General features: G+C 41.9%; 1 protein-coding gene across 2 annotated transcripts in view; it reads right to left on the bottom strand.

The window, feature by feature from the left end:
- The window catches only part of LOC124151203 (protocadherin Fat 4-like), a 30,502-nt gene extending 15,856 nt beyond the window's left edge, over window positions 1-14,646 (bottom strand). For both annotated transcript variants that reach the window (XM_046523562.2, XM_048381924.1), the window contains exons 1-9: window positions 14,502-14,646; window positions 10,188-10,327; window positions 7,371-7,441; window positions 6,305-7,021; window positions 6,118-6,186; window positions 4,740-5,986; window positions 2,613-2,720; window positions 2,111-2,233; window positions 439-1,893 (exon numbers count right to left, since the gene is read on the bottom strand). In XM_046523562.2, the coding sequence (XP_046379518.2) occupies window positions 439-1,893; window positions 2,111-2,233; window positions 2,613-2,720; window positions 4,740-5,986; window positions 6,118-6,186; window positions 6,305-6,557 (3,255 nt within the window). In that variant the 5' untranslated portion in view covers window positions 6,558-7,021; window positions 7,371-7,441; window positions 10,188-10,327; window positions 14,502-14,646. The remainder of the gene's footprint in view (window positions 1-438; window positions 1,894-2,110; window positions 2,234-2,612; window positions 2,721-4,739; window positions 5,987-6,117; window positions 6,187-6,304; window positions 7,022-7,370; window positions 7,442-10,187; window positions 10,328-14,501) is intronic.
- Between the last annotated feature and the right edge of the window lie 8,229 nt (window positions 14,647-22,875).

The following is a 22,875-nucleotide window of genomic DNA, read 5'->3' as shown; positions in this document are numbered from 1 at the left end:
TATGACAACAAACATAATATAACAAATGTTATATTTGGTATAACACTTTCTTAGTAAAGTACAGATTCTTGTACTTTTTGGGGTTGAGTCCCGTCCGGGATTCGAACCCACACCTGCTAGGGTGAGGCACCTAATCGCCAACACACAAAGTCAGCGATCTAACTCACTCAGCCACCGAGGCTTCCACAAAAGTCCCAAAAATTGGTAGTCTAGATCGCGTACTTTGAGTACCCCCTTGACAAGTGTAACATAGTGTAATATAATATAGTCAGAACAAGTTTAAGTAAAACTATAATCACAACCAATTATCGCTACAAGTCCATCGTACCGAATATATCATGAGCATGTGTTTATGAATCACTATTGAAAAGTGATGATACCAGATGTCTGTTCTATACGAGCTACAAGTGGTACATCTATTGGAAAACCCGCACTTACAACAGCCAGGTCCGAGGCGTTAGTGGCGAGACCTCTGGCGCGGACGATCATGGTATGGTTTGGTGCTGCCTCACGATCTTGTGGTTTACTGCAAGTCAGCGCTCCACTACTTGGATCAATACGGAAATCACCCCCATGGATTAAGGTATAGCGAACTGACACGCTGGCATCATGAGAAGCATTTGCTCTTCCGAACGGTGTGGTATATAATCGGTTCTCCACAATTGAAAAGTTTAACCCAAAGTCTTTAGAACTGAACCGTACAGTACTAGTGCCTTGTATTTTCTTTACATCAACTGATACTGGGGCTGTGACACTTAGCGATGGAGAACCTTTATCTGTAGCTGTAACGTCAAAGTTATATGTTGTGGAAGCATCGGGTTGACTTGCGCCCTCTTTGATGCGTAACACACCCACAGTGTCTCCATCAATGTAGAATGTGTCCGTCTCCCCGCTCATGGAGAGTATAAATAGGCCATTCGTTCCAGAATCATCGTCCGTGACTTCAAAAACATCGACAGGGTTGTTGGTTACCCACTCAAAAGTTGTTATCTCAGACTGATAGTTGGGTTTATCAAAACGTGGAGGGTTGTCATTTTCGTCTTCAACGTTTATAGCCACTGTAACTGTGTCATTCATTGTGGGAAACCCTGGGTTCTCTGCTTTTATTTCTATTAGATGTTGCTGCATTTCTTCATAGTCAAGAGGCATCACACATCTAATGGCGCCAGAGGTTGGATCGACTGTAAAGTTGGAACTTGATGTTGAGAACCTGATGTGAGCATTGCTTCCTACGTCCTGGTCTGTTGCTGTCATTGTCAGGATGTTTCTGTCACATGGGCTATTTTCCGTATAAAGACTTTTGTAGGAGTTCTTCGTAAATGTAGGTTTTTCATCGTTTACATCACGAATATTGACGGTAATTGTCAACACGGATTCTTGAGAAGGAGATCCTTGGTCCCTTGCTTCGATTAACAGGTTGAAGATTTGGATGCTTTCTCTGTCAATAGCCTTGGTTGTCGATACTTCGCCAGTACTTTCGTCAACTTGGAAGAAACCAAATCCCCCATCTATCAATGAGTATGATACCTTTGCATTGAAGCCTTCATCCTTGTCTGTAGCTGTTAACGTAGTGATAGTCTTTGGTCCAACGTTTTCATCCACCAAAGGTACGGACGTCCCGCGGTTAAATTGTGGTGCATTGTCGTTGACGTCCATGATTGTGATGTTGAGTGTAGTGGTGCCTGTGTTAGGATTAGATGAATTGTCTGTTCCAGTTAATGTCAGGACTACGTATGGAGTTACTTCCCTATCAATCAGGGTTCCACTGGTTTTTATGGTGAATTTGTTGTGGTTTGATTTCTCAACAGCAAAATAGGTCTTCCCAGGTCCCGTCAAAGCGAAGTTTACAAAACCATTCACTCCAACGTCTTCGTCGGTAACAGCTATGTCCACCTGCTCAATAGAAAATGATCCTAATTACATATTTGACGAAGGACCCTAGGGCCGTTACATTCCGTATTACTTAGTATACCCCACTGCTACAAGCTAATTTGCAATCCGGCCGAATGAATGCCTTTCAGTGCTATTTTGATATTTGTATGTATATATTTATAAACAACTCTCTCTCTCTCTCTCTCGGTTAATTCAAGATCTCGATTATCACACTCACCAAATCATCAACCAGAGTTCCTGGAATGGAGTTTTCTTTTACTCTTCCTGTGTAAGAAGGTCTGGAGAATTCTGGCGCATTGTCGTTCAAGTCCGTTATATTCGTAATGAGTTGACCAATCGTCTGTGGGACAGAATGTTAAATGCTATTGTGTCCATTAAGGTGTGAATCGCAATACCACAAATCATTCAAATGAGAAATATGTTAGTATATAGTCTGTTTGTAATTGCTAATTGTGACGGAGCAATTTAATTGGCTTTGTCTACATTCCTTTGTCTGAAATCAGTTCATGAATCGAAAACGTCCACAAAACATGCCTCAAATATTGAGTATAAATGATGATATATATATAGAAGGAATTCGCAGGGACCGGAAGGTGAGTTCGAGACAACCGGGAATACGACACATCAAAGTTCGACTGCACTGATATATTGCAAGCATAAAGTCTTAGATGTATATATCCTAACACACATACATAAAGGTTCCTTAAATTGCTACTTACCAAAGGTGAGCATTGGTCGTCACTACCCATGTAAGCCTGAATGGCGAATTCAGTGTGTGCCTGGTCGTCGTTCTCTCGGTCTAGACCAATCGCTGTTGTGACGATCCCCTTGACAGAGAGAATGTTATTCGTAGTACGTGTTTTACTTGCATATCGACTCTTAACTGAAGCCATCAGATGACAAATGCCCCCGTAGGTACTATCCTCATTTTCAGTTAGGGGACACGGTCGCCGCAATAAGCTGTGTAGAGTTACGTCTGTTGGGCACGCCAGGAACCTATGACTGTGGGTTCGAATCCCGGTTCGCCCCGATTATGTTTCTAGGTGAGGTGAGGTGAAATTGGGTTTAACGTCGCGCCCAAGATTATTGCACTTATATAGCGACGTGCAAGCACGTGTATGTGGCTGCTTGTACTAGTCCGGACTGATGCCGATTTATAGTGCTAGCTCACTGAGATACCATGCCGCAGTTTAACATGAATACCCCACTCAGACACAGTATACTGACTCCGAGCCGACCAGTCCTTGTTTTAGCCCCTTAATGCCGAGCGCCAGACAGGGTAACAACAAGTACAATCTTTTAACGTCTTTTTGTATGACGCGGCCCGGGATCGAACCCTGGACCTTCCGCTCTCCGGGCGGACGCTCTACCACAAGACCACGGAGGCGGTCTATGTTTCTAGGTTTGTCAGCACCATACGCGTGCTCATGGGTTTCACCCAAGTGGTAAACGTCTGAGACCTGCATTACGTCGTGCTTTCTTCCATAAAGCTGACACGCCGTGATATAACTGGAATACTGTTAAAAGCGGCGTTAAGCCCACTCACTCACTCACTCACTCATTTTCAGTTACGTCAAAATTGTCATGAAAACATATTAAAAAAAATTAAAAATTAAGTCCCAAATTTCAAAAGGCACCATTTCACCAGTAGACTGATCTACATGGCAAGTTTCATCTATAAATATTCAACGTTTTACGAGTTCTACTCCAGGAACTACCCTCATTTTCAGTAAAGTCCAACTTGTCGTCATGAAAAAATATTAAAAATTAAAATCCCAAATCATTAAAATGTACCAGTTCGCCACTATACCGATCTGTACAGCAAGTTTCAACAAGAAATATTCAACTGTTAAGGACTTCTGCGTCAGAAATGGACATGCTGATATATACTCTTAAAAAAATGAAAGGCAATACGGATATTTTTGGCCATAAAAGAAAACTTAGCGGACCAAGGGGTGCAAAATGATGAGGTTTAATGGGTTATAGCGTCAGTGACAAATATCATGCAAAGGACATGCAAACCATTAGTCGGAAAACACGTACGATTCGGAAAAACGCACCACGGAGCTGCACGTACTGCACAAGCAGCAGCACTATGAACGGTATTAAAGTGCAGGGTTTTTGATTGCCTGTCATCTGCGTCAATCGAACAGTGACAGTTCAACAACATGCCAAGATTAACAGAAGTGCAAAGAAACAACGTCATAGGCCGCTTGCAGGCAGGGGAATCCCAATAAGCTGTAGCCAGGGTTTCCAATGTAGCGCCCAGTACCATCACAAGGCTATGGGATCGGTTTCAACAGCATGGGTCAACACGTGATCTGCCAAGATCGGGACGACCAAGAGTAACCACCCCCGCCCAAGATCGCTACATCCGACTCAGCCACCTACGTGAAAGGACGACCACAGCCACCTCAACCGCATCCAAAATACCCGGACTGCGCAGAATCTCCGACCAGACCGTACGAAACCGTTTAAGAGCAGCAGGTCTACGAGCAAGATCCCAATTGCCTGGATCGATGCTCATGATATTAATCACTTGATTGTCTGGTCCAGACTCGATTATTTGCAGACCGCCGTCAAATAGCTGGAATATTGCTGAGTGCGGCGTTAAACAACAAACCAACCAACCAACGCCTACAATCACCAAATGTTCTCTCCACAACATTGTGGCTAAATAGCGTGTACGGTTCCTCGAATAAATGCATTTTCCTACCTCACACAAATCTGTCTTTGTGTTTCTTTTTCTTTTTTTGAAGAGTATATTTGTTTGCACATCCGTGAGTTGGCTAGGGCATAGGAGAACGGGAGGAGGTATGGCTAGTGTTTCTTGCTATGGTACTTACAGATGTAGAATCCAGGCTGAAGAATCTGTGAGCTCGAGGGTTTCTAAATTTGTAACCGGTATAGTTTGACACTGTGACATCGGCCACAAATGCTCCTGGACTGTTTTCACTGACTCTGCCACGGAATGTCTTGTTGAGGTTGACTGCATTAATGGTGTAGGAGATGAGATAGACAGTGATGTTGGCTTCATCAGAGTAGGTTACTCCATCATAAGCCTTGACCCGGAGGGGGATCGCGGAGGGGAAACGGCCTCTTGTTAAATCCACTTTTGATGTCAAAACACCATCGTCGTTTATGCTGAAGTCGTCTTTATTTTCGCCTTCCAAATGAAATGTTATCCATCCAACCGTATCACCATCAGTGACATCAACAACACCGACTACAGTATCTCTCTTAGATCCAGCAAGTACCGTAAACTGGTATACCCTTTCTTTTAGTTCCGGGGGTTCGTCGTTGAGGTCGTCAATGTTGATGTGGACATCTACTGTAGTTGACTTTGTTCTGTTCGTTGTGACCAGATCAAGTTTAAAATCAATACTTTTGATACCAGCATCGAAGTCTATTGCGTTTACCAGCCGTACGCTCGTCAAGTCCTTTGTTAATTTTAGTCCATCTGGGAGCGTGTCATGTATGTCGACCTGGAACTTAGAGCTCGTTAAACTGTAGGTCAAGATATCACCCACCCAGTTCTCGTCTAATCTTGTAATAAAACTTCCTTTAAATAACAGTATGTAAAATGTTGCAATTGTTGCGCTCTGTCCTCTCGTTTTGACACTGAATATATATTCTTTAGCTACTGTGTCGTTATTGGTAAAGTCACTTAAAATCATATCCTGCCCACAGAGAACCTGCCCCGATGTGGTCACATTGAACAGGGCCCTTGCTGTCTGATCTGTGGTCTCCATTTCGAAGTTGCTGTACCCTCCCAAACTACCAATAGTCCTCACGTCAGCTATCAGCGTGCCTTTCCTGGTTCCCTCCACTAGCATAACTGTGACGTCTTCTGGTGTGAAGGAGGAGGATTCGATCCTGACGGTCACAACCTGCTGCACAGTGAACTCACCGGAAGTTGCACGTAACGCCACCACAAATGTTTTAGCATTGCTTATTTCCTTGACCAGTGCCACATCAATGTGACTCGAGTTTCTCATGAGGTCCAGTATCCCCTCATCAGGATATACTTGACCTTCTATGGAGAAGGCATTTGTGGGGAATGTACTAAGCCCATCAAACATGATTGATCCCACTGAAAAAAAATATGATATTAAGATTCGACTTAACTCTTTTATAAACGAATGGACCACGACGACAATGTAACAATTGTATTTTTTTTAAGTTGTCTGTCAAACACGACGATTGCTTCGAAGGGCGACTTACCAGTTACTGACGTTCTAGATAGATCTGTTTTGAAGTCGTAGTTTGTGGTTCTTGACAGAACACTTGGTCCTGAAATACAAAGGGTTGAATGAAGATCGTTTACAGTACTATGCATCGTTTCTAGGGTAGGAAACGTATTCCTTATTCCATTCTTACAATAATGATGTACACAATAACTCATATTTACCCAATGAGCATTCTGTAGCTGATATCTGCACGTTCTTGTTAACACAGGCACATCTACGGCTTCCGGCTGACGTCGTCACACACGAGCTGTTGACGGCCACACATCGCGCGTTGGAGCAGTCCTCGCCCAGAGAGGCATCTGTCATGGGGCCACACGTTGGTGGCGTTGGAGTGGTTGTTGCTAAATGTAAATTGTTTACTACAATATCAGGCCAGGATATGAAAGGATATGCCTCATGACTGTTATATTGCATTCCTATTGATGGTATAATTATTATTATTATTATTATTATTATTAATAATAATAATAATAATAATAATGCACGCCTACCTATTGTTTTGATAAAGTTTTATCACAAGGCAAATCCTTCCATTTCCAGGCCCTACCAAATGTATTGATGCAATATTTTGGGTATATTAACCCTAAGGTGTTGGGGACCAGTCCGGGTATCATGCCACATTCACGCTCTGTCACACTGTGAAAACGTTTATACTTACCAATTACAAGTAGTGCTTAAAACAATTGCAGATTAGACATTGGCAACACTGACTGAAAAGAAATGCATGATTTTGCATACATGATGTATGTAATAACATTTATCGACATTTGTACAATTGTTATCGGTATTAAACTTTGAACATTTAGTATTCATTGATATACGTAAGCGAAAAAATACCGACATGCGCACGCTGGATTTTTCAGTGGTATCTTTACAACCTGAAACGAAAACAGGATAATAATACAAATGTTTAATGTTGTTGTTGTTTTTTGTGTTGTTTGTGTCGTTTTTGGTTTGTTTTGTTGTTTTGTTTGTTTGTTGTTGTTGGTTGTTGTTGTTTTTGTGTTTTGGTTTGTTTTTTGTTTTTTGTTGTTGTTTTTTGGGGGGGGTTAGTACAACAATCAGTTTATGTTTGGATTTAGATGATTACATTAACACAACTAAAAATGAAAACTAATTTATCGAAGTTACGCCCAAGTCAAAATCACTGTATCACTGCATTGTCAGTCGTGTGTGACCAAAGAAAACACCTCTTAAAGCATATATGTCCCAATGTTATCATATTACCTGCAAGATGTTCAAGTAATCCCCCAGGATTGTGACAAGTCATCAAAGATGTTGGGTATCTTATGCTCCGCCTGAAAACATAATGATCAATGCATGAAGACATACGAAGAAACTAAATAGATCTATATGTGATGATGTGTTTGTGATGACTTATCACTTGCTGCAACAAGACAGAGAATATAATTCGCAACTCCATAAAAAGCCCCATCCCTTTTCAATGATCCTACCAGTTTAAAATCTGAATTTTGGAATGGAACGTGAGATTCGGAAAGTAAAGCTTCATTGACAGCCATAGCCGTAGGTGTGTGGCACGATGCCGTGGCTGTTGTACGTTGCTCATTTTATTACTTGCCCGTGAAGAGATCACAGTTTAATAAACATACAGCTGTATTACACATTGTATAATACCAAAGCGCGTGCTTATGTACTGCGGGAACAAGTTACTCTAACAAACATTGAAAGCTCTCAACATCCCTTGGCTTATGCAACGACGTTGCGTGAGGAGATCGGCACGTGGCATTGTTTCGCCGGTGGATATTGCAACAAAATTCCACAAATCACGTCAGAGAATTTTATGACGTGATTTGTGAATTTTGTGGTGCAGGTCCCGTTCCACAAGGCGATCGTATTGTAGCGCAACAACAGTCGTTTCTGTTAAAGTATGTGAGTAACGCTACGATAACTTTGTGGAACGGACGCCTGAATTCTAAAGGTGGGGCGTTGTGTGGTATTAAATTACTACGTGTCAACGTCTGACGTGTTTGAAGTATTATTCTGTTAAACTCAATTGGATTACGTTGTGGATCGTGTATGTTTCTGCCTATTCATACACGGCAGTGGAATTCTAAAGAAAGTTGCAAATGGCAAGTAATAAATAAAATACTTAACTCGCTCCCGTGTAATACCAATTTTATGAAACTCGTGAACTATTCACTCGTTTCATAAAATTGGTATTACGCGGGAGTTCGATTAGTATTCGATATTTATCCAACACTGGTTTTCCTGGACCGAGTACCATGACACACAATCAATCAGGCAATACCTTGAAATGAACAGATCTTCATTTAAGTCGACAGGTACAATACTGGGGACCTGTCATATTCTGGATATACTCGTCGCTCTTGCGTTACTTGGTATAAATATGTGAACTGCATCTGCACTCAACACAATAATAATGTTAGGGACATATTCTTAGAAATATTCCTCAAAAGAAAATAACTCTCTCTGAACCATTGGCAAAGCGGTAAATCCAACTTGTATTATGTGATTTTTAAAGCCACTGCTTCTATTATCCTGCTTCACAGTGAACGTTGACATCGGATGTCATTCCATCCATACGTCACACGTTCAATTTACGGTAAGAATAATGTGTTTGGAAGTATGTAAGGCGCATTGCTCTATACAAATGAATTACCTAATGTTGCGTGTCATATGCCTGTTTCGTTTTGTCGCTGTGGGTACATCTGATTGCACTTAGCAATGTTATGACAGGACAGGCAGGCTCTAAAGCGACTCTAAGCGACAAAACCCCCTCCATATCAAGTAGAAAATCTCTGCATAAATCAAGGTCGATTGTAAGATTCCGACTATATCATGATCATGTGTTTATGAATCACTATCAAATAGTGATGATGCCAGGTGTTCGCGAAAAGATGAGCGTATCCTGCCCCACCGGTGACACCCATCACAAACACATGCAAAGACAAGTCAATTGTTCACCTGAAAAAACACGGGAACATATGGTTCAAGTCAAAACAGGGAATTGCACTGGACATCATTTTTGTCACTGATGCGTCAAATTTGGAAATGTCTACAAACACATTTTAAAAGCTTTACTGAGGCCTTGAATGTTGTAACCTTGATCAAACAACTTCTGAGCAAGAGTCGTATGACGCTCTTTGAAATCTTGGTAGAAAGAGCATGCCCGAATGTATCTCAAAAGTTGGAGCTGGAGCTGCTGAAATACTATTAATGCTCGACATAAAAGGGAGAATTGACTATTCGAAAGTTGAAGTCATCCCTCTTGTCATGCAGTCTTGTGGAGAGTATTTTGCCACTTTGAATCTTTATGCACAGATCTAAATATGAAACAGATGAGGCGGTCTCACTGGTCTCCTTTATTTCTAGTTCAGGTGGGTAGATCAGTGGAAGGGCTCTTTGGTGGCTATTGAACGATATCCGATCATCGATATACCTGAATCTTAAGTTAAACTTCTTAGCCAAATTACCTTGTTTTCATTTTGCAATTCCGAGCAGAAATTCCGATTCATATGCATAAACGTCGCGTCCAAGATTATTGCACTTATATAGCGACGTGCATGCACCAGTGCGTGTGGCTGCTTGTACGAGTCCGGACTTATGCCGATTTATAGTGCTAACTTACTGAGATACAATGCCGCAATTTAACATGAATACCCAACTCAGACACAGTATACTGACACCGAGCCGACCAGTCCTTGTTTTAACCCCTTAATGCCGAGCAACAAGTACCACCTTTAACGTCTTTAGGTATCACGCGGCTCTCTGGCGGACGCTCCACCATTAGACAACGGGGGCGGTCTACCGAACAAGATGATACCCAGACATGTTATATTGCTATTATTGCTTGCTTTGTCCTGTAACTGGTTTCATTAGACTTTAAGTATTATTACCATTAGACTAATAAATATCCACAAACAGGGACCTTCATCTGATTTCAAGAATCCAACAGCCATATATAGGCTCTTACTTTTTGTTTAACTTACAGTCGGTAAGATAATAACATAACTAGATAGTAAGCGTCTTTGATATCGCCTCCATCCACGAAAAGACACTTACCAATAACATTGGAACAGACGTCTACAGCTCGGGCACACCCGCCTTCGTCTCTCTCCCCCGATAGCTTACACGGACAGCAGATAATCAACTAATCCCTTCATAGAATGCAGCGCGTAGAGAGAGCTTGAGATTTTGTATAGCTGGAACGAGGAAGTAAATACCATAGGCTCACGTGTGTCTCCGGGTGGGGTGTATATGAGGGTCCTGAGGGGTGTACATCTTGTCCGCTATTTGTGTGGCATTTTACTGACAATAAACCATCCTGACCCTCGTTTATGTGGGTAAGCCTCGATCGGCGTCTTGTCAGTGCAATGTAATGCCGGTGGCAACAGGGCTTGCATGTGGATATTTTGTAAGGTAATCAGTTGTGTACAAGGTTCAAATAGGCTTTCAAACCCCCTGACTGCGTTTTACATGCGCAATATCCAACATTTATATAACATTCCTGATTAATAATGCAGGGGCTGTGGTAGAAATTCAAGAAGTTGGTTTTGTTATTTCATGAGCATGTTCCATGTGTCGTATGTGTGTTTGACAGGGGGCTGTGAGTGTTTGACAGGGGTTGTATGTGTGTTTGACAGGTGGCTGTGAGTGTTTGATAGGAGTCTGTATGTGTGGTTGACAGGGGTTGTATGTGTGTTTAACAGGGGGTTGTGAGTGTGTTTGACAGGGGACTGTAAGTGTGTTTGACAGGGGGACTGTATGTGTGTTTGGCAGGGGGCTGTGAGGGTTTGACAAGGGTTGTATGTGTGTTTCACAGGGGGCTGTGAGTGTTAGAAAGGAGTCTGTATGTGTGTTTGACAGGGGGACTGTATGTGTGTTTGACATGGGGAGTGTATGTTTGTTTGACAGGGGGACTGTATGTGTGTTTGACAGGGGGCTGTGAGTGTGTTTGACAGGGGGACTGTATGTGTGTTTGACATGGGATGTATGTGTGTTTGACAGGGGGCTGTGAATGTGTTTGACAGGGGTACTGTATGTGTGTTTGACAGGGGGCCTGCATGTGTGTTTGACAGGGGGCTGTGAGTGTGTTTGACGATGGGAGTGCATGTGTGTTTGACAGGGGTTGTATGTGTGTTTGACAGGGGGACTGTATGTTTGTTTGACAGGGGGACTGTATGTGTGTTTGACAGGAGTTGTATGTGTGTTTAACAGGGGGCTGTGAGTGTGTTTGACATTTGGAGTGTATGTGTGTTTGACAGGGGGACTGTATGTGTGTTTAACAAGGGGCTGTGAGTGTTTGATAGGAATCTGTGTGTGTGTTTGACAGGTGGCTGTGAGTGTTTGATAGGAGTCTGTATGTGTGTTTGACAGGGGTTGTATGTGTGTTTGACAGGGGGCTGTGAGTGTGTTTGACAGGGGGACTGTATGTGTGTTTCACAGGGGGACTGTATGTGTGTTTAACAGGGGGCTGTGAGTGTGTTTGACATTTGTTTGATAGGAGTCTGTATGTGTGTTTGACAGGGGTTGTATGTGTGTTTGACAGGGGACTGTATGTGTGTTTGACAGGGGGATGTGAGTGTTTGATAGGAATATGTATGTGTGTTTGACAGGGGGCTGTGAGTGTGTTTGACAGGGGGACTGTATGTGTGTTTGATAGGAGTCTGTATGTGTGTTTGACAGGGGTTGTATGTGTGTTTGACAGGGTGCTGTGAGTGTTTGATAGGAGTTTGTATGTGTGTTTGACAGGGGTTCTATGTGTGTTTGACAATACATGTCATACATGTGTAATGCCCATGACACAGAACAGTACATGTCATACATGTGTAATATCTAATGACACAGAACAGTACATGTCATACATGTGTGATACCCCATGCCAAGGAACAGTACATGTCATACATGTGTAATACCTAATGACACAGATCAGTACATGTCATACATGTGTAATACCCCATGACAAGGAACAGTACATGTCATACATGTGTAATGCCCATGACACAGAACAGTACACGTCATACATGTGTGATACCCTATGACACAGAACATTACATGTCATACATGTGTAATGCCCCATGACACAGAACAGTACATGTCATACATGTGTAATACCCCATGACAAGGAACAGTACATGTCATACATATGTGATACCCCATGACACAGAACAGTACATGTCATACATGTGTGATACCCCATGACACAGAGCAGTACATGTCATACATGTGAAATGGCCCATGACAAGGAACAGTACATGTCATACATGTGTAATACCCCATGACACAGAACAGTACATGTCATACATGTGTGATACCCCATGACACAGAACAGTACATGTCATACATGTGTTATACCCAATGACACAGAACAGTACATGTCATACATGTGTGATACCCCATGACAAGGAACAGTACATGTCATACATGTGTTATACCCCATGACACAGAACAGTACATGTCATACATGTGTGATACCCCATGACACAGAACATTACATGTCATACATGTGTTATACCCCATGACACAGAACGGTACATGTCATACATGTGTGATACCCCATGACACAGAACAGTACATGTCATACATGTGTAATACCCCATGACACAGAACAGTACATGTCATACATGTGTATTATCTAATGACATGTCATACATGTGTAATACCCCATGACACAGAACAGTACATGTCATATATGTGTAATACCCCATGACACAGAACAGTACATGTCATACATGTGTAATACCCCATGACACAGAACAGTACATGTCATACATGTGTATTATCTAATGACATGTCATACATGTGTAATACCCCATGACACAGAACAGTACATGTCATATATGTGTGATACCCCATGACACAGAACAGTACATGTCATACATGTGTATTATCTAATGACATGTCATACATGTGTAATACCCCATGACACAGAACAGTACATGTCATATGTGTGATACCCCATGACACAGAACAGTACATGTCATACATGTGTATTATCTAATGACATGTCATACATGTGTAATACCCCATGACACAGAACAGTACATGTCATTGATGAATGCTTGATTCTGATTGGTTAAAAAGAGGTTTCCTTTTTGCTACGGAAACCCCTTTCAAATATATTAAGCCTTTTCACACAAAAAACGTGCGTATGAATACATAGATAGCCTACATATCGATTCACAGAAAATGGCTGCCGATCGATCACCCCCATATGAACTGTAAAACGTATCTATATTTCCTCTAATACACGCTGGGTCTCTAATACCAGACAGGTCTCTAATACACGCCAGCCATTGACAGCTGCGAGGTGTGAGTAACCGTGATTTAGGTCAAGTTCTGCCACATCCAAGTTCGGGGTAGAGAGGCATTTACTTTGATGTTATTATTGTTTACTGGGGGTAATTGCTATCTAACTAATAACTTTTAGACATGTTAAGTGTATATTAGAATGTTAATTCATAAAGTTTGCTGTAGAAATATATTCGTTTAGCATTTTAAAACCTTTTTTCTATTACCCGTCACCCCTACAATAGAAATGAAGGCATGGTCGATTTCCAAGAAATGACCTCTCTCACAAATTTCCGAGCAACGACAGCCAAGTCCACAGTGTTCAACAGTGTGCAACAGTTTGATAGAAATTAAAACATCTCTCTTTGGATTAAGATAGGAGTTTAATTTGTCAACTTCGTTTGAAAAACTATGTGTTTTGAACACTTATTATGAACTACTCACGACTTTGGTGTTTTTTAATCTTGAACTTTATTAATATTTGTTACATATATAACTACCTGTGACCTAAGAAAGCGGACCTGTGCACCTGTGTTATTACGCGTTGCAAGAGAGCACCATGTTCAAAGCGGTGTTGCCGTCATGGTAGAATGGAGATAAACCTACTGTGTTTTGAAATTTGATGTAGTCCCACTGTAGAATAGATACCTCTTTATTATAATTTGGAACCGAGCGCTTTAGCGCGAGGTTCCAAATTATAATAAAGAGGTTTCAAAACACAGTAGGTTTATCTCCTAAATGACATGTCATACATGTGTAATACCCCATGACAAGGAACAGTACATGTCATATATGTGTGATACCCCGGAAGGTCGGTGGTTCAATCCCCGGTCGCGTCTACAAAAGACGTTAAAAAGATGGTACTTGTTGTTACACTACCTGGCGCTCGACATTAAGGGGCTAAACAGAGACAGGTCAGCTCGGTATCTCAGTTGGCTAGCACTATAAAATGGGCAATAGTCCGGACAAGTACTAGTTTTTCCTGTAACATATGTTCATTCCAGAGAATAGATGTTCGTCTCACTCACACACACACACACACACACACGCACGCACACACACACACACACACACACACACACACACCTTAAGCTACAATGTCGACGTCAACATCAGAGTTCTTAGAATTTGGAAAACAGTACATTCAGCCAATATGACCTTCTTATGTTTGGAAACTGTTATTCAGTCCTATATTATATTAGCGGCCCTTCAATAGTTGTCCTGAATATAAACCCAGACCCGTGTGTACCAGGATGTTACTGGCTTACTCATTATTCTGGAGCTCGACGCGAAGCATGGAGAATCACACAGCATTCATGAAACTTGATCAGCCATGAACAAATGTGTCTCACAACAGTGAGAACGCAATGCATAATTCAGCGTAATTCCTACCTGTCTTTGGAACAGACAGGCCACCTGATTTTTCATACTAGCGTTAGTTCGAAATGTCAAGGGCATATGTGACGTAGTTGCAAAACGTATAGAGCCCCGAACAGGATCTGTGCAGATTGAGCGGACCAATTAAACGTATAAAGCCCCGAACAGGATCTGTGCAATTTGAGCGGACCAAGGGACTGGGGGAATGGTGGAGGGGGTTGGGGGTGTTAGGTGTGTTCACAGTTCCAATTAATCAAACAAAGAAGGGCTTTATTTCTTATATGTGATATCAACATTTTGTACAACCTCTTTAAGGATGTTAATAGAATGTAAAATGTAAAAGCTTTAAACATATTTACCTGTATTTAAATAATGATGGCTCCCTGAATACAGTCCGACCTCGGCGATGTCGGACAACTCCATTTTAAGAACAGAGGGGCTACGTTTGGTATTTCCCAGATATTTCATTTTTCACATCGTTTATCTGTCCCTTTTTTCCCGATACGATTGTCATATCTCTCCAACATTTGAATGCGATCATCCTATTCGGCCATTGCGTTCATCAACGTGAATCAGCTACATCTATGGGGAACAACTCACAAGACACTTCCTTCTCCAAAAGTCGTCCAATTGACGACGTCATCAAGTTGCGAGCGTATGTTCGAATCTCCAGAAATGACGTCATGATAGATCCAGTGTGTTATCGTGAAATATAAGATAGCTACGCACTTAATCGCAAAGAACAATGAAGAACGAAGCATGGTTTATGCCACGATAAAGCATTATTCTATCATGACGTCATTTCTGGTGATTTAAATATGCGCTCGCAACTTTATGAACGACGTTATTTTTGAGAGGGAAGTTTCTTGTAAATTGTTCCACATAGATATAGCTGGGCTACGCAGATAAACGCAGTGGCCGAACGATCGCGTCCCAAAGTCTGAGAGATGTGGCAATCGGTATTAGGAGAAAAGGTTCTGATACTCGACGTGAGGATTGTGAGAATATGCGGGAAATACCAAACTTAACCCATCTTTTCGTAAAATGGACTTGACCGACATTTCCGGGTCGTATTCTATTTAGGGAGTAATCATTATTAAAATTTGGGAAAATATTTTTAAAGCCTGTACATTTTATCAACATCCTTAAAGGGGCTGTACACAATGTCGATATCTCATATAAGAAATAAACGCCCCCTCATGGTTTATTCTCCCTGCAGTGATTTATTGTACGATAAACAACTCCCAGTCGTCGTTTATTTCTTCAATAATCCAAGCTTCGTTCTTCTTTGTTCTTTACTATTTATCGCGTAGCTATCTTTAATATATAGGGGGCAGTCGGGTAGCCTAGTGGTTAAAGCGTTAGCTCGTCACGCCGAAGACCCGGGTTCGATTCCCGAAATGGGTACAATGTGTGAAGCCCATTTCTGGTGTCCCCCGCCGTGATATTGCTGGAATATTGCTAAAAGCGGCGTAAAACCAAACTCACTCACTCACTCACTTTAATATATAGATATGACCAGGCAGTCTATCGGTGTATAGCCTCCCTGATATAACGAAGCACATTATGCTAGTGATGGTTTTACAGTTGTGGTGAGTGTAAGTTGGAGACTGTCACCTGTATTTTTATTCTAGTTCCGAACACATATCCTTGTGATACAAATGTGAAACACATCAGTTGATGGCAATGTTTGCGATACAGTTACAGTGAGCCGAATACACAACGTATACAATCGAAACCGGGATACAATCTCGTTCGTAATCAACATTCAACATTCATCCTGTTTATCTAAACGAGGAAAGAGGCGGCGGTCGAACTCGTTTTTCCTCGCGATCGTATGAAAACAATAGCGGACATGAAAAAAACATTAGCAAAGTAGCTTGTTGATATATTTCATCGCCCAAAACAAGCTTCCGAGGTGTTAATATGTATATTTACATTCTCAAGTCCACCTACAAACTTATTTAGTACAGATTTGTACAGATTTGTACAGAATTGTCACGAACGTGAGTATACGCGTAACAGTTCTTCGCATGGCCTAATGAGTGAGTGAGTGAGTGAGTTGGGTTTAACGCCGCTTTTAACAGTATTCCAGTTATTTCACGGCGTGTCAGCTTAATGTGGGAGGAAAGCCCGAAGTGATGCAGGTCTCAGACGTTTACCACTTCGGTGAAACCCACGAGCACGGGTATGGTGCTGACAAAGCTAGAAACATAATCGGGGCGAACCGGGATTCGAACCCACAATCATAGGTTTCTGGCGTGCCCAAGGGACGCAACTCTGCACAGCGAATCGCGGCGCCTTAGACGACTGGGCCACCCGTGTCCCCCGCATGGCCCAATGTGACTTCTAAGAGTGCTCTCCCGTGTAAGGCAAGCCATAACCATAGATACGAACAGATCTCTTCTGGTATCTTCCTACATCCCAAATGTGACACGTAATTGTTTGTTTGTTTGTTTGTTTCATGTTGTTTAACGCCGCACTCAGCAATATTCCAGCTATATGACGGCGGTCTGTAAAAAATCGAGTCTGGACCACACAATCCAGTGATTGACATCATGAACATCGATCTAGGCAATTGGGATACGATGATATGTATCAACCGAGTAAGCGAGCCTGACCACCCGATCGCCTGTTATGGCAAGCATGGGTTGCTGAACACCTATTCTACCCCGGATCTTCACGGGTCGAAAGTTAATACATTAATTCGTAACTTAGATTTTCATAGAAACTTGCTTTCCACAATAGCGGATACTTCCGACACAGTTAGAACTCAATTAGGTCACAAGCGTATTGTTATTGCGGGGACGGTAGCCTGGGGGTTAAAGTGTTCGCTCGTCACGCCAAAGGCCTATATTCTGGTCTCCCCTGACGTGATATTAATGATTAATAATAATGTGATAGTGAGTGAGTGGGTGAGTTTGATTTTACACCGCTTTAAGCTGTATTCCAGCAATATAGCGGCGAAGGACACCCAGCTTCCCGTAGCAAGGGAGATAACTGAGTATAAAAGTCCAGTGAAAACTGGACAGTCAACTCCCTTGCCTCGGAAAGATTGGGAAACCGTAAATGGGCTTCACACATTGTACCCATGTGGGGAATCAAACCCGGGTTTTCGGCATTACGAGCAAACGCTTTACCTCAAGCCTGCCCCAAATGAGATAATGATTAATGAAACAAGATCACAGTTTTACACGAGATTACACGAGATTTCAACATTTTGACATATAAACTACAATTAGGTGGAGAATAGTTGCGGTTGTTAGCGAAAGCGTGCATAGCAGCGCTTTATCAATGCCTATTCCTGACAAACAGGTCATTGATAGCAAGAGCACAACCATGCTTTTGCATTACGAAGTCTTACGTTGAAAACTATACCTAATCCTCCTTTAAGTCATGTAAGTGGACACTTTCGACAAACACGGGGTTCTTTCTGTACTAGAAGACCAGTTGCCGATGATATGCTATTAAATGTTGTTTTTAGTATAATTCTAAACGCACTGGCTAACGATACATATTTCTGTTTTGACCTTGTTAAATATAAATGTTATGCGCTGTATGACTGCAGTTGTTAAAGCATTGCGGTATAGTAACGATTTTTCAAAATAGTTTAAATTTACTGAAATGAACTTTTTGAGGGATGATTTTTTTCAGAAATGCTCGTAGAAATATTAGTTACATGGATAAGTAAATTAGCGAGAGAGTTGGTTTTTAATCGCTTTTATGAAGATTGCAGGTATATTACAGAGTATCAGCTTAATTGTGAGGAAAACTTCAGGTCACCCAGATCTTTATCACTTTGGCAACAATGCTAGATATGGGGCGGTCAGACCAAGGGTCAAAATCGGTGCAAATGTGAGATTTCTGGCACGACCAAGGGACGTAACTCTGTACAGCGAATTGTGACGTCTTGTATCCTGAATCTCATCTTCCCGAGGCAAGGGAGTTAACTGACCATAAACGTCCACACTTGCCGAACTAGGCTGGAACTATGGAGTTACATTTTTGCTGGACTTACAAGTCTATGCATAGTCCAATCAAAATCGCGAAACGAAATCGACATCCGGTTCATAAACAACACAGTGATTGCCGTGCAGATTTCGGTCGACTGCAGGATCTGCATAGCATGTGTGCCGTCAACTGGGCGTCCCCAGATACTTTCCAAATATTTTCATGTTTTTAATCAAGGTGCTCAAGTGATCTGATGCTCTTTGCGAGATTAGATCCGATTAATTGTGATAAAGATATTGATTATCGATCAGATCGTATTGACTTGGGGGCGCCATTTTGTTTGAAGCCAATGCCAATGATATGAGAGGTGGAATCTGACTGATCAGTGGGAGGAACATAGAGGGCACATAACTCGTCATAGTCAAGGTGGCGCTACGATCGAACCACGAAATTCCAGCCTAGTTCTGCAAGGGTGGAAATTGGACTTTTACAGTCACTTAGCCTCTTTGCCTTGGGAAGATCCGTGAGTATACGTGTCAGGGGGACTCAGAGTATGTTTTTGAATAGTATACATAAAAAATACATGTGGAGGTTTCATAGGTGATCAGATAACTTAAGTTTGAACTATGGGCCTAAAATGTTTTTTTCAAGAATTTTCGATATCAAAAATATCAAGTGGTCGGTCGCTTAAATAGATGAATACCGTCAGCTCTACACTGCCTCATATAAATTCTTAAAGTTATGAGCTTGACAATTTTCGACCAAGGGCAGTTCAACAAAACGCTTTAATTCTCTACTCATTTTTTCAAATGTGTGCATATACAAAAAAATAACTTTAACAAATTAACACCTTGAAAACCCTATATCGACATCGATACAATAAATCGCTACTCTTTTATAACGGTTTCTAAGGTGGCGCTAACAAACACAAATTCGTCGTTAATAATCTGGTGAAATTTCATTCTATTATGCTAAACACCATGGACCCATTCGCCTCCACAGCTTCGTTTTGAATCTCTTACAAAATAAGCAACGCGAAAAAAAGCCGTCAAATCAAATTAAACCTGGGAGCGAAAGAAATTCAGAGGCATTGTTGCTGTAGGATAGATGGAGGTGTTTAAGTCATTTCCGAAACGAAACTATAGTGGCGAATTTATATAATAAACTGGAGGTGTAATACAGTTGATTTTGGAGGATATCTATATTTATGTAATGGTTGGATGTGTGTACACGGGCTGCAGCTCTTACACAAGTAGAGGACTTGTGACAGTTTCTGTACTATAACGGGTGACCGAGGTACAGAGAGCAAGTCATTATATCCCAATTGCGATGATCGATGCTCATGATGCCAATCACTGGATTGTCTGGTCCAAACTCGATTATTTACTGGAATATTGCTGAGTGCGACGTTAAACATCAAACAAACAAACAGCTAGCGAGGTCTTGGGACTGGGATTTACCGACACTTCCTTCAGTATTTAGCAGAATTTCAGTCATATCATTCCATTGGCGATACACTCCAAGTGCTGTCTTCGTCCATCACAAGAACCCGGGTATGGTGCTGACAGAATAGGGATCATTTCGGAGGAAGACAACTGTATATCATGTATATCATGACGACCTAACCTGCAGCTTCGTTTGTTTGTTTGCTGTTTAACGCCGCACGCACCAATATGACAGCGGTCTGTAAATAATCGGGTCTGGACCAGACAATCCAGTGATTGACACCATGAGCATCGATCCACGCAATTGGGATGCGATGACATGCATCAACCAAGTCAGCGAGCCTGACCTACCGATCCCGCTAGTCGCCTATGGCGACAAGCAGCTTCGTCATCGGAGTTGATCTGCTCTTTTCGATGCTATTTACCCCTATATATATATAGTTGATCACAGTGGAAAGTTATGTTACATTGAAAAACACAGGCTTCACCACGAGAGTTGTTCTAATAATGTCCGATAATGTGGAAATGTGTGATAGACCAAGGGTTTGGGGACAATAGGGGAACTATTCTATTTTTAAAACTGTAGTAGGGGGGGGGGGGGGGGCAATAATTTTCCATTCTTTTGACCCAATGTTCTCTACAGTTCACGTTCTCTATACTACCGCGTTCCCTCACAATAATGTTCACCTTCTCTCTCTATACTACCGCGTTCCCTCACAATAATGTTCACGTTCTGTCTCTATACTACTGCGTTTCCCCACAATAATGTTCACGTTCTGTCTCCATACTTCCGCGTTCCCTCACAATAATGTTCACCTTCTCCCTCTATACTACCGTGTTCCCTCACAATAATGTTCACCTTCTCCCTCTATACTACCGCATTCCCTCTCAATAATGATCACGTTCTGTCTCCATACTACCGCGTTCCCTCACAATAATGTTCACGTTCTCTCTCTATACTACCATGTTCCCTCACAATAATGTTCACCTTCTCTCTCTATACTACCGCGTTCCCTCACAATAATGTTCACCTTCTCTCTCTATACTACCGCGTTCCCTCACAATAATGTTCACCTTCTCTCTATATACTACCGCGTTCCCTCTCAAAAATGTTCACGTTCTCTATACTACCGCGTTCCCTCTCAATAATGTTCACATTCTCTCTCTATACTACCGCATTCCCTCACAATAATGTTCACGTTCTCTCTCTATACTACCGCGTTCCCTCACAATAATGTTCACCTTCTCCCTCTATACTACCGCGTTCCCTCACAATAATGTTCACCTTCTCTCTCTATACTACCGCGTTCCCTCACAATAATGTTCACCTTCTCTCTATATACTACCGCGTTCCCTCACAATAATGTTCACGTTCTCTCTCTATACTACCGCATTCCCTCACAATAATGTTCACCTTCTCCCTCTATACTACCGTGTTCCCTCACAATAATGTTCACCTTCTCCCTCTATACTACCGCGTTCTCTCGCAATAATGTTCACGTTCTCTCTCTATACTACCGCGTTCCCTCACAATAATGTTCACCTTCTGTCTCTATACTACCGCGTTCACTCACAATAATGTTCACGTTCTCTCTCTATACTACCGCGTTCCCTCGCAATAATGTTCACCTTCTCCCTCTATACTACCGCATTCCCTCACAATAATGTTCACGTTCTCCCTCTATACTACCGCATTCCCTCACAATAATGTTCACCTTCTCTCTCTATACTACCGTGTTCCCTCACAATAATGTTCACCTTTTCTCTATATACTACCGCGTTCCCTCACAATAATGTTCACCTTCTCTCTCTATACTACCGCATTCCCTCTCAATAATGTTCACGTTCTGTCTCTATACTACCGCGTTCCCTCACAATAATGTTTACCTTCTCCCTCTATACTACCGCGTTCCCTCACAATAATGTTCACCTTCTCTCTCTATACTACCGCATTCCCTCACAATAATGTTCACGTTCTGTCTCTATACTACCGCGTTCCCTCGCAATAATGTTCACGTTCTCTCTCCATACTACCGTGTTCCCTCACAATAATGTTCACGTTCTCTCTCTATACTACCGCGTTCCCTCACAATAATGTTCACGTTCTCTCTCTATACTACCGCATTCCCTCACAATAATGTTCACGTTCTGTCTCTATACTACCGTGTTCCCTCACAATAATGTTTACCTTCTCCCTCTATACTACCGCGTTCCCTCACAATAATGTTCACCTTCTCTCTCTATACTACCGCGTTCCCTCACAATAATGTTCACGTTCTGTCTCTATACTACTGCGTTTCCCCACAATAATGTTCACGTTCTGTCTCTATACTACCGCGTTCCCTCACAATAATGTTCACGTTTTGTCTCTATACTACCGCGTTCCCTCACAATAATGTTCACGTTCTCTCTCTATACTACCGCGTTCCCTCACAATAATGTTCACCTTCTCTCTCTATACTACCGCATTCCCTCACAATAATGTTCACCTTCTCTCTCTATACTACCGCGTTCCCTCACAATAATGTTCACGTTCTCCCTCTATACTACCGCATTCCCTCACAATAATGTTCACCTTCTCTCTCTATACTACCGCATTCCCTCACAATAATGTTCACGTTTTATCTCTTTACTACCGCGTTCCCTCACAATAATGTTCACCTTCTCCCTCTTTACTACCGCGTTCC

This window comes from Haliotis rufescens, unplaced genomic scaffold (assembly GCF_023055435.1).
Source record: "Haliotis rufescens isolate VD_foot unplaced genomic scaffold, xgHalRufe1.0.p SCAF_4, whole genome shotgun sequence".
Lineage (NCBI taxonomy): Eukaryota > Metazoa > Mollusca > Gastropoda > Lepetellida > Haliotidae > Haliotis > Haliotis rufescens.
This window is presented reverse-complemented; position numbering and strand designations above follow the sequence as displayed.